This window comes from Procambarus clarkii, chromosome 8, assembly GCF_040958095.1.
Source record: "Procambarus clarkii isolate CNS0578487 chromosome 8, FALCON_Pclarkii_2.0, whole genome shotgun sequence".
NCBI lineage: Eukaryota > Metazoa > Arthropoda > Malacostraca > Decapoda > Cambaridae > Procambarus > Procambarus clarkii.
Genome location: NC_091157.1, coordinates 33021137 through 33032763, shown reverse-complemented (window position 1 = coordinate 33032763; position 11627 = coordinate 33021137). Strand labels below are relative to the sequence as shown.

Sequence of the window (11627 nt, the reverse complement as noted above, 5' to 3'; positions counted from 1 at the left end):
GTCGAATGTTGGAATGTAGTGTTGTGTTCAGGGTTACTATGAAGTGTTGAATGTTGCAATGTAGTGTTGTGTTCAGGGTTACTATGTAGTGTTGAATGTTGCAATGTAGTGTTGTATTTACTTGTATGGTGTTGCCTAGTTGTGCTATATTGAGTGTTGCCGTCTGGTGTTGTCCTGACACTTAAAGAAGTTGTGTTGTCAAGTGTTGCACTGAGACGCTTAGGTTGTGTTGTGTTTTGTTTTATGAGTCCTTTTGTGTTTTACTTGTGTTTGATTATGTTGTGTTTACTTGGTCGCATGCGTCCCCCACCACACGTGGTCGCATGCGTCCCTCAGCGTCCCAACCGCACGTGGTCGCATGCGTCTCTCAGCGTCCCAACCGCACGTGGTCGCATGCGTCCTCAGCGTCCCACACCGCACGTGGTCGCATGCGTCCTCAGCGTCCCACAACACACGTGGTCGCATGCGTCCCACACCGCACGTGGTCGCATGCGTCCCACACCGCACGTGGTCGCATGCGTCCCCCACCACACGTGGTCGCATGCGTCCTCAGCGTCCCACACCGCACGTGGTCGCATGCGTCCTCAGCGTCCCACACCGCACGTGGTCGCATGCGTCCTCAGCGTCCCACACCGCACGTGGTCGCATGCGTCCTCAGCGTCCCACAACACACGTGGTCGCATGCGTCCCACACCGCACGTGGTCGCATGCGTCCCACACCGCACGTGGTCGCATGCGTCCCTCAGCGTCCCACACCGCACGTGGTCGCATGCGTCCTCAGCGTCCCAACCGCACGTGGTCGCATGCGTCCTCAGCGTCCCACAACACACGTGGTCGCATGCGTCCCACACCGCACGTGGTCGCATGCGTCCCACACCGCACGTGGTCGCATGCGTCCCTCAGCGTCCCACACCGCACGTGGTCGCATGCGTCCTCAGCGTCCCAACCGCACGTGGTCGCATGCGTCCTCAGCGTCCCAACCGCACGTGGTCGCATGCGTCCTCAGCGTCCCAACCGCACGTGGTCGCATGCGTCCCACACCGCACGTGGTCGCATGCGTCTCTCAGCGTCCCACACCGCACGTGGTCGCATGCGTCTCTCAGCGTCCCAACCGCACGTGGTCGCATGCGTCCCACACCGCACGTGGTCGCATGCGTCCCTCAGCGTCCCACACCGCACGTGGTCGCATGAGGTCCCTCAGCGTCCCACACCGCACGTGGTCGCATGCGTCTCACACCGCACGTGGTCGCATGAGGTCCCTCAGCGTCCACACACCGCACGTTGTCGCATGCGTCCCACACCGCACGTGGTCGCATGCGTCCCTCAGTGTCCCACACCGCACGTGGTCGCATCGTCCCACACAGCACGTGGTCGCATGCGGTGATATATATATACACATGTTATAGGTTTTATTGGTTTCCAAAGTCCCTTTCATTTCTGCCTCCACTGGCAACGAGGCAGTTCAGTTGCTTGTTAGGTTTCTCCTTCAAAAGCTTCCACGCGGGATGAGTTGGTGAGCGTCCCAGCACACCGCCCAGGCCGCCCCTTTACCTTTCATCTTCACCAACATTGACCACAGACAGATAACAAAGAAATAGTTTAGCTGTCTGTGGCAGACTATTCCAGCGGTTGGCCGGGACAGTGTCTCCCTCCTCCCTCTCTCTTCCTCATGCTTCACCTCTCTTCCTCTCTCTTCCTTCCCTCCAGTTCTTCCTCTTTTCACCTATTTCACGCCTCTTTCCCCTCTCACCTACCTCTTCCCTCCTTACCATCTTCCCCCTTTTTCCACCCTTCCCCATCACCCCATCTCCCTTTCCTCCTTCAACCTCGAACAGACATTTATATTTATATATACGGACTGGGTACCAGGATGTACCCATGTACATCTTCCCCATGTACACATGGCCTTTCTTTCGACCACTCTTCCCCCTTGTTTGCTCCATCACTCCATTTATTCAAAACTATAAAATATCTATTTAAATAGTATATTTCTTTAGATATATATTTAAAAAAATATATATTTAAATATAAAAATACTATCTATTTAAATTCATAGACAACAAATTTGTTTTTGGGCTGCAAACCATGTTGATAGGGAAGAATGTGTCGTTGGGTCGGAGATCAGCAACTTTGGGGACTATAACCTGTCCTCTTACAAAGAACGTCGCATTTTGAACGTATGCGTTACATGAGGCTAAAAATTGTCGTACTAGAAAGTGGAAACGACTCGCGAAAGTGACGTACTGTCGCCATTTTCTGCTTTGGGTCCTCTGGAAGGTTAGGAGAGGAAACTTTAAACTGACCGTTTTCTTGACGTTAGGAAACCACTTGGCCTGGATGGTAGAGCGACGGTCACGCTTACTGCAGGTCCGCGTGTAATCCCCAGACTGTCCAAGTGGTTGGGGACCATGCCTTTTCCCCGCCGTCCCATCCCAATTCCTTGTTATCCTGACCCCCTTCCAAGTTCTATATAATCGCAATGGCATATGCGCTTTCCCCTTGATAATTCTCCCCTTGATGTTGGGAATCCTTAGGAGGTTGGGCTGCTTTGGAGTCAGGTCAGGTCAGGTCAGGTCAGGTCAGGTCAGCATAGCCCCAAGGAGCCCGTTGAAACAAAAGACCGTCGACTTCTCACCATCAATTATCGAATAATTAAATCTGCATAAATTAGCATGTGCCAGGCCTAGCCCCCGCACACGTCTGCAGGTACTGAGCGCCGCCACTGCCTTGTTACTCCCATCCTGTAATGTATACACAGCCATCCTGTAATGTATACACAGCCAGCCTGTAATGTATACACAGCCAGCCTGTAATGTATACACAGCCATCCTGTAATGTATACACAGCCAGCCTGTAATGTATACACAGCCAGCCCGTAATGTATACACAGCCATCCTGTAATGTATACACAGCCAGCCTGTAATGTATACACAGCCATCCTGTAATGTATACACAGCCATCCTGCAATGTATACACAGCCAGCCTGTAATGTATACACAGCCATCCTGTAATGTATACACAGCCAGCCTGTAATGTATACACAGCCAGCCTGTAATGTATACACAGCCATCCTGTAATGTATACACAGCCAGCCTGTAATGTATACACAGCCAGCCTGTAATGTATACACAGCCAGCCTGTAATGTATACACAGTAAATCAACATAATTAATCACCTTGCTTAACCTTATCTCGATGGGCACAATATGCAAGAGTAACGTTACAACGCTAAATCAAGTTATCAGCGTTGATTTAACGATTTCAGCGTTGAATGTACGTTATCAGCAGTGAATGAACGTTATCAGCGTGGGCTGAATGTTATCAACGTTGACTGAATGTTATCACCGTTGAATGAACGTTTTCAGCAATGAATAAACATTTTCAGCATTGAATGACCGTTATCAGCATTGAAGGACCGTTATCAGCGTTGAATGACCATTATCAGCGTTGAAGGACCGTTATCAGCGTTGAATGAACATTATCAGCGTTGAAGGACCGTTATCAGTGTTGAACGACCGTTATCAGTGTTGAATGAACATTATCAGCATTGAATGAACGTTACCAACGTTGAATGAACGTTATCAGCGTTGAAAATCGTTATCAGCGTTGAATGAACGTTATAAGCGTTGAATGAACGTTATAAGCGTTGAGTGAACGTTACTCGGGGATATTGAGGTCACCGCGTAAACCAAAATATAGAAGACTCCGCAATATAATAATATTATTATATATTTGAGAAATATCTGGCATTACTCCCTGAGAAATATTCCTGCTGCTAATTGGCTGTCTGCTGGATTAGTCAGTGGATTATTTATATGTGAATAACTGTATTCGATAGTTTTGACCTGAGGATACGGTGGGCTAAGGATGGGGTGGGGTGGGGATGGGGTGGGCTATGGATGGGGTGGGGTGGGGATGGGGTGGGCTAAGGATGGGGTAAGCTGGGGATGAGGAAGGCTAAAGATGGGGTAGGTTGAGGATGGGAAACAAAGGTTGAGGATGGAAACAAAGAAACTAAATTTTCAGTCCTTAGCTAGGGTTGTAAATCCTACTCCTCTTTTCCTATGAAGGATAGTGGACTGTAGCGGGGCAGGTTAGGTTCCTTAAGGGGGAACTGAGTGCTTGATTGGAGACCCACAATCTACCTGCAGGCATTTCAACACATCAGCTTGTATTTTATTCAATTATATAACATATAATTATATATTATATTCAAATATATAAAATTATATATTTATTTATTATATTTTATTAATAGATATTCACAGTTTAGCGTAGCTCTAAAATTATTGCATCAGCCAATAACCAAATAATACTAATAAACACAACAAGGTACTTGAATAATACAAGTATGATATATATGCAAATATGCAAACAATATATTATATTCAATATGATAAACTAATGTTAATTGTTATTTCAATTAATTATTTGACGAATCATACTGGATAATTATATATACTGATGTTTATATATATATATATATATATATATATATATATATATATATATATATATATATATATGTATATGTATATGTATATATATATATATATATATATATATATATATATATATATATATATATATATATATATATGTATATGTATATATATATATATATATGTATATATATATATGTGTGTATATCACGAAAATAAACACGTGATTAAGAATGTGACAATGTCAGACCACGGAGGAAAATGAAACAGGAATTTCCTTAAGTACTTTCGTATATTAAATACATCTTCAGAAGGAATGTATATATATATATATATATATATATATATATATATATATATATATATATATATATATATATATATATATATATATATATATATATATATATATAAATGTAAATGTTTGTTTGTTCAAAATCGCTAATCTCCGAAAGCTCTTCACCAATTGTTTTCAAATTTTCACACAACGTTCTATTCATATCCGAGCAGGTTTTTATATACATAATATATAGAAGTCACGTATGTGACTTTAAATACATGTTTTTTTTTTACTGTGTTTATCAAGTGTTTTTCATATGAGGGAAAACTTCGAAACCTCTTTACCGATTACTTTGAAATTTTTGACACAACGTTGCATTCGAATAGGCGCGTGTTTTTATATACCTACTATATACATGCCTCACCTGTGACAGGGAAAAACATGCTTTTTTGAAAAACAGCGCCATTGGACAAACAGGCGGACATAAGAGAAACACACGCTGTAATCTCCGAAAGTTATTCACCGATTGCTTTGAAATTTTTACATAACGTTCCATTCAAATACGCATGTGTTTTTATATATGTACTTTATAGATGTCACACCTATGACAGGTAAAAACCTGGGACCAGATTCACGAAAGCAGTTACGCAAGCACTTACGAACCTGTACATCTTTTCTCAATCTTTGGCGGCTTTGTTTCCAATTATTAAACAGTTAATGAGCTCCGAAGCACCAGGAGGCTGTTTATAACAATAACAACAGTTGAATGGCAAGTTTTCATGCTTGTAAACTGTTTAATAAATATAACCAAAGCCGCCAAAGATTGAGGAAAGATGTACACGTTCGTAAGTGCTTGCGTAAGTGCTTTCGTGAATCTGGCCCCTGCTTTTTTGAAAAACAGCAACATCTGTTTCATGCAATAGCAACAAACTCTATACTAAATATGTTACGATTCCATTTCAATGTTTCCGATTACACTGATAATTTGAGTTTTCATACATTTCAGTTTATTTCCATTTTTATTTAAATTTTGTATGACATTGCATTGGAATTGAGCTGTGTTGTTTACCATACCGTTCATTTCGTGTGTATAGCTTATTTTTCTATTATTTTCATTGTTTTGTTTTTCATTTCGTTTTCTTAACTTTTTTTCTTATATTTCAGTGATGGGAACATCAGATCATTTGGGAATGCATCAGACGAGGGAGTGGGGATTGGTGGGGAGGATGAGGGGGGACGGGAGTGGGGAATCATGGGGAGAACAAAGGGACCGGAGAGGGGGTAATGGTGGTGAGGACGAGGGAGCAGGGAACATGGGGATTGTGGGGGACGAGGGGACTTCCTATTATTTAGGTACCATTCCAAACTCTCCTATCCCTTCGTCCTCCCAACCATTCCCCACTCCCCCATCCCCTCGTCCTCCCCACCATCCCCCATTCCCGCCCCCTCGTCCTCCCCACAATCCCCCATTCCCGCCCCCTCGTCCTCCCCACCATCCCCCATTCCCGCCCCCTCGTCCTCCCCACCATCCCCCATTCCCAAATGATCTGATCTTCCCTTAAAAAATTCGGAACATCAAATGATCTGATTCCCATCACTGAAGAATAAGAACAGTTAAAAAATGAAATGAAAAGAAATGAAAAAAAAGGAAATAAACCATACTCAAGTGAACGGTGTAGTAAACAACACAGCTCAATTCCAACGCAATGTCACACAAAATAATTAAATCACGATGAAAATAAATCGAAATCTATGAAAATTCAATTAATCAATGCAATCGGAAACATTGAAATGGAATTGTAACATATTTAGAATAGTGTGTGCTGCTATTACATGCAACAGATGGCACTGTTTTTCAAGAAAAGCATAGTTTTACTTGTCAGAGGTGTGGCATCTATACTTATATTCATGAAATGAATGGCATGGTAAACAACACAGCTCAATTCCAACGCAATATCTCACAAAATATATAAATCAAAATGAAAATAAATCGAAATCTATGAAAATTAAATTTATCAGTGTAATCGGAAACATTGAAATGGAATTCGTAACATATTTAGTATAGCGTGTATGATGCAATTACGTGCAACAGATGGCGCTGTTTAAACAAAAAATGTTTTTACATGTCACAGGTGTGGCATCTATATAGTATGTATTTAAAACACGTGTCAATTTGAATGGAATGTTTTGCCAAAATTTCAAAGCAATCGGTGAAGAACTTTCGGAGATTACAGAGTGTGTTGCTCTTACGTCCAAGAGATGGCGTTGTTTAGAAAAAAACAACATGTTTTTTCCTGTTACAGGTGAGGGCTGTATATAGGTATATAAAAAGATGCGCATATTCGAATGCAACGTTGAGTAAAACTTTCAAAGCAATCGGTAAAGAGGTTTCGAAGATTTCCCACACATGAAAAATGAATTTAAAAAAAAAGCATGTTTTTTCCCGTCACAGACGTGCCATATATATGATATGTATATAAAAACCTGCTCGGATGCGAATGGAACGTTATGGGAAAATTTCAAAGTCATTGGTGAAGAACTTTTGGAAATAGGCGGTTATGCACAAACGAACATTTACATTTTATTTATATAGATGTAAGCGTCGGCCACACACGCACACGCTTGGGGTCCAGTGTTCGAGTCTCCTAGAGCCCACGTGGATGGAACGGAGTAGTTATGATGGTTTGGTCACCATCAGCTAACAGTATTCTCAGCACCCTTCTCTCTCCAATACATAAATACCACGATAAAACGAAGGTGTTGTTAACATAACAGTTTTAAAGGCTTTTCTATATCATCGACGTAAACAATCGACAATCACCCACGACGAGTCGAATGCTTCACCAACTGATCTGAACTCAGGAGAACAGATAAGGTTACTAATTGGCAGAAGCTTATTAATACTAGCGAGAGATGCCAGCACTTGGTCTCATGCTTGGGTCGAGGGGTCTGACGCTCAGCCAGTTACTGAACCAGTCTCCAGTGAGTGTAAGATGATGACCTTAATAGTCTTCTGTCTATTATGATGTCTTCACGGAAGATTACTGTCTTCCGTGACCTCTTACTACCGTGGTGACTGTTCCTTGGTGACTGTTCCTTGGTGACTGTTCCTCGGTGACTGTTCCTTGGTGGCTGATCTCTTGGTGACTGCTCTCTTGGTGACTGCTCTCATGGTGACTGCTCTCATGGTGACTGATCTCTTGGTGACTGCTCTCATGGTGACTGCTCTCTTGGTGACTGCTCTCATGGTGACTGCTCTCTTAGTGACTGATCTCTTGGTGACTGATCTCTTGGTGACTGATCCTTGGTGACTGATCCTTGGTGACTGATCCTTGGAGACTGATCCTTGCTGACTGATCCTTGGTGACTGATCCTTGGTGACTGCTCTCATGGTGACTGCTCTCATGGTGATTGCTCTTTTGGTGACTGCTCTCTTGGTGACTGCTCCTTGGTGACTGCTCTCTTGGTGACTGCTCTCTTGGTGACTGCTCTGTTGGTGACTGCTCTCTTAGTGACTTCTCCTTGGTGACTGCTCTTATGGTGACTGCTCTCATGGTGACTGCTCTCATGGTGACTGCTCTCATGGTGACTGCTCTCATGGTGACTGCTCTCATGGTGACTGCTCTCATGGTGACTGCTCTCTTGGTGACTGCTCTCTTGGTGACTGCTCTCATGGTGACTGCTCTCTTGGTGACTGCTCTCTTGGTGACTGCTCTCTTGGTGACTGCTCTCTTGGTGACTTCTCACATGGTGACTGCTCTCTTGGTGACTGCTCTCTTGGTGACTGCTCTCTTGGTGACTTCTCACATGGTGACTGCTCTCTTGGTGACTGCTCTCTTGGTGACTGCTCTCATGGTGACTGCTCTCATGGTGACTGCTCTCATGGTGACTGCTCTCATGGTGACTGCTCTCTTGGTGACTGCTCTCATGGTGACTGCTCTCATGGTGACTGCTCTCTTGGTGACTGCTCTCATGGTGACTGCTCTCTTGGTGACTGCTCTCATGGTGACTGCTCTCTTGGTGACTGCTCTCGTGTTGATTGCTTATTGGTAAGTTTTCTCCTGGGAGACTTTGGCTCTGAGTCCCACCAGTCCTCCCTGGACAAGCTCTCAGGAAAAAAGGTTTCCCAACCGTGCGTTTGAAAAGGATGAAATAACTCTACTTCCTGAAGGACTAGACTCTGGCCAGCAGCGTTCAGTTACACAAGGCTCTTCCCAGCTCAGTCCGTCTTCATAAAACGTGCTCATAAAAGCGAATCATCAATTCCCGTCATGTTCATCACTATCTCGGGCACAGAGAAGAACTTCCGAATTCGCTGTGTCTAGTTTTGCTATTATTGGCTTGGTTAATGGTTACGACCAAGCCATTAGTCGTAATGGCTTGCCGCTTTGTCCTGATAGGTCTTCTACTTAAGGGATATATTCACTGAAAGATATACCCCGCTTCTTGGTGCATATCCACTGAGAGTTTACTTAGATCCTGAACTATGAGCAGGGTTAGAGTATATTTGCTGGTATACTGGCTGGATGGCCTTAAGAACAACGCCATACCAACTCTTTTATTTTGATTAGACATTAAGAAAATTGTGAATGTGTATGTACAACTTGCCTGGACGTGCTTGCATACACGGGTGTCAAGCGGAGACTCGTGAAATGGATTGAAGACTACCACACAGGGAGGAAAGCCAAGGTCTGCTTCAACAGAAGACTACCACACAGGGAGGAAAGCCAAGGTCTGCTTCAACAGAAGACTACCACACAGGGAGGAAAGCCAAGGTCTGCTTCAACAGAAGACTACCACACAGGGAGGAAAGCCAAGGTCTGCTTCAACAGAAGACTACCACACAGGGAGGAAAGCCAAGGTCTGCTTCAACAGAAGACTACCACACAGGGAGGAAAGCCAAGGTCTGCTTCAACAGAAGACTACCACACAGGGAGGAAAGCCAAGGTCTGCTTCAACAGAAGACTACCACACAGGGAGGAAAGCCAAGGTCTGCTTCAACAGAAGACTACCACACAGGGAGGAAAGCCAAGGTCTGCTTCAACAGAAGACTACCACACAGGGAGGAAAGCCAAGGTCTGCTTCAACACAACCGTCTCGAGAACAATTAACATGGAACTCGGGACCTCCCCAAGGAGCGGTCTTAAGCCCCACTCTATTTAACATACTTATGAACGCCATTGCAAATATTGAATTTTTGGAAGAAACACAAGAAGTTGGATATGCAAATAATTTTCTATTACAAGTTCCCACCTTGGGAAAAATTAAACAGTCCATTGAACTCCTTGGAAGGAAACGTATTGAGCTTTCACTTTCACGGGTTCACTTTCTCCACAAACAAGACAAAAGCCATACACTCATCACAAGCGGGGAGAAAATGAAGAACTACAAACTAATGGAGTAACACATGAATGGGTTGACCACTATCGGTACCTTGGCGTCACTGTCGGCTCTAACAAGGGGAAGAAAGAGGAGCTCAATCAACTCATAGGAATAGGTAGAAGTCGACTCAGGGCACTAAGAGCTATGAACTGGAATGGGCATGGAGTCTTTATTGCCGTGCTCAAAATGATGTACACAGCCAATGTGCGCTCCGTCATTAACTATGCCGCACCAGTTTTGTGCACTTATTCCCTAAGCGATATAAAAAACTTGAACCATACAAAATGAAGCCATGAAAATCCTTCTTTGAGTCCCAAGAACTGCCAAAACATCTAATCTACGAGAGTTGTCCCTCCCAAGTGTTAAAAGCAGAACTTTGGAACTGAATGCTAAGCTTGCAATTAAGATCCCCAATACAATAATATTGCTAAGAAAAAACTGAGTTCTGTGCTACTTACAGGGGGGAAAGAGGAGAAGCAAAAAATGGCATCACAGATCAGTCTGCTACCTGGAAGAGCTTCACCTGCCTGAGCAAGCCCGTGAGCTCCTGCCTGTAGAGAGGTTACCTCCCTGGGAGGATGACTCATGAAGGTTTATCGTCAATGAGATGGCAACGAAAAAGTTCAACATAATACCACAAGAAATGAGGCACAAGTATCTCGAGGAAATCTATAAAGAAGCCGGAAATGAGTAAAATCAAATCTACACTGATGGATCATCTAACCATGTCAATAGCAGGGCTGGTGCAGCATACACTGTAATTAGGAATAACGTCTTTAAGCGTGGAAATGAAGGGAAACCACGTATTGAGAACTATATCTCTTCAACGCAAGCGGAGTTATCCGCCATTGTTATGGCGTTAAGATTCCTTGAACGAAACACTAACGGTACAGTGATCTGCACTGATTCAAAAGCAGGGCAACAAAGCCCCACAAAAATTTGGGCAGAAAATCCTGCGATTGTCACTGAAATCAAGAAAGCTGTGAGAGTACTAACCAATCAGGGAAGAGTCGTCAAATTTCTGTGGATTCCCTCCCATGTTGGAATATGTGAGAATGAACGAGCAGATGTGCTGGCTGCTGAAGGCGACCATATTGAATACTTCATACCCAAGACTTCTACAAATTAGAGGTATCATCAGGCAATATCAACGCAACAAGGTTACTAAGGAAAGGAGGATAGAAGAACAAATCAGTGAATCTGTACGCTGGTACAACATGGTTACAGGTGGCAATCCAAATCATTATGGCCGAAGAGGTGGCCGCGGGAGAGAATCAGTAATAGCAAGAATCCATCTTGAATACAAATAACCATGGAGATTTGGAATGGAAACAACAGTTGAGAGGCTGAGTTGCAGAATCTGAGAATGAGAATGAGAATGACGGACACCGCCTAAACATTATCTACGAGACTGTGAACATCTGAGAGATATTAGAAATATGTGTAGAAAAATAAACCCCACATTGGTTGAGATAGGAAAATACTGTTTGTCAAATATAGATACTGTTCTTAAAAGAATCCTCC

At 43.6% G+C, this 11627-nt stretch overlaps 1 protein-coding gene across 1 annotated transcript; it reads left to right on the top strand.

The window, feature by feature from the left end:
• The first annotated feature begins 8258 nt into the window (after positions 1-8258).
• LOC138360071 (uncharacterized) lies at positions 8259-10660 on the top strand. The gene is made up of 2 exons (XM_069320016.1): positions 8259-8770; positions 10564-10660. Exons 1-2 carry the CDS (start codon positions 8259-8261, stop codon positions 10658-10660), a joined length of 609 nt encoding a protein of 202 aa, XP_069176117.1.
• Positions 10661-11627: the final 967 nt, after the last annotated feature.

Excerpts from the sequence above, each read along its gene's own strand:
- LOC138360071 (XM_069320016.1), top strand. The coding sequence starts at position 8,259 with ATGGTGACTGCTCTCATGGTGACTGCTCTCATGGTGACTGCTCTCATG. Across the intron at positions 8,771-10,563 it reads CTCGTGTTGATTGCTTATTG|GGGGGAAAGAGGAGAAGCAA; the intron begins GTAAGTTTTCTC and ends TGCTACTTACAG.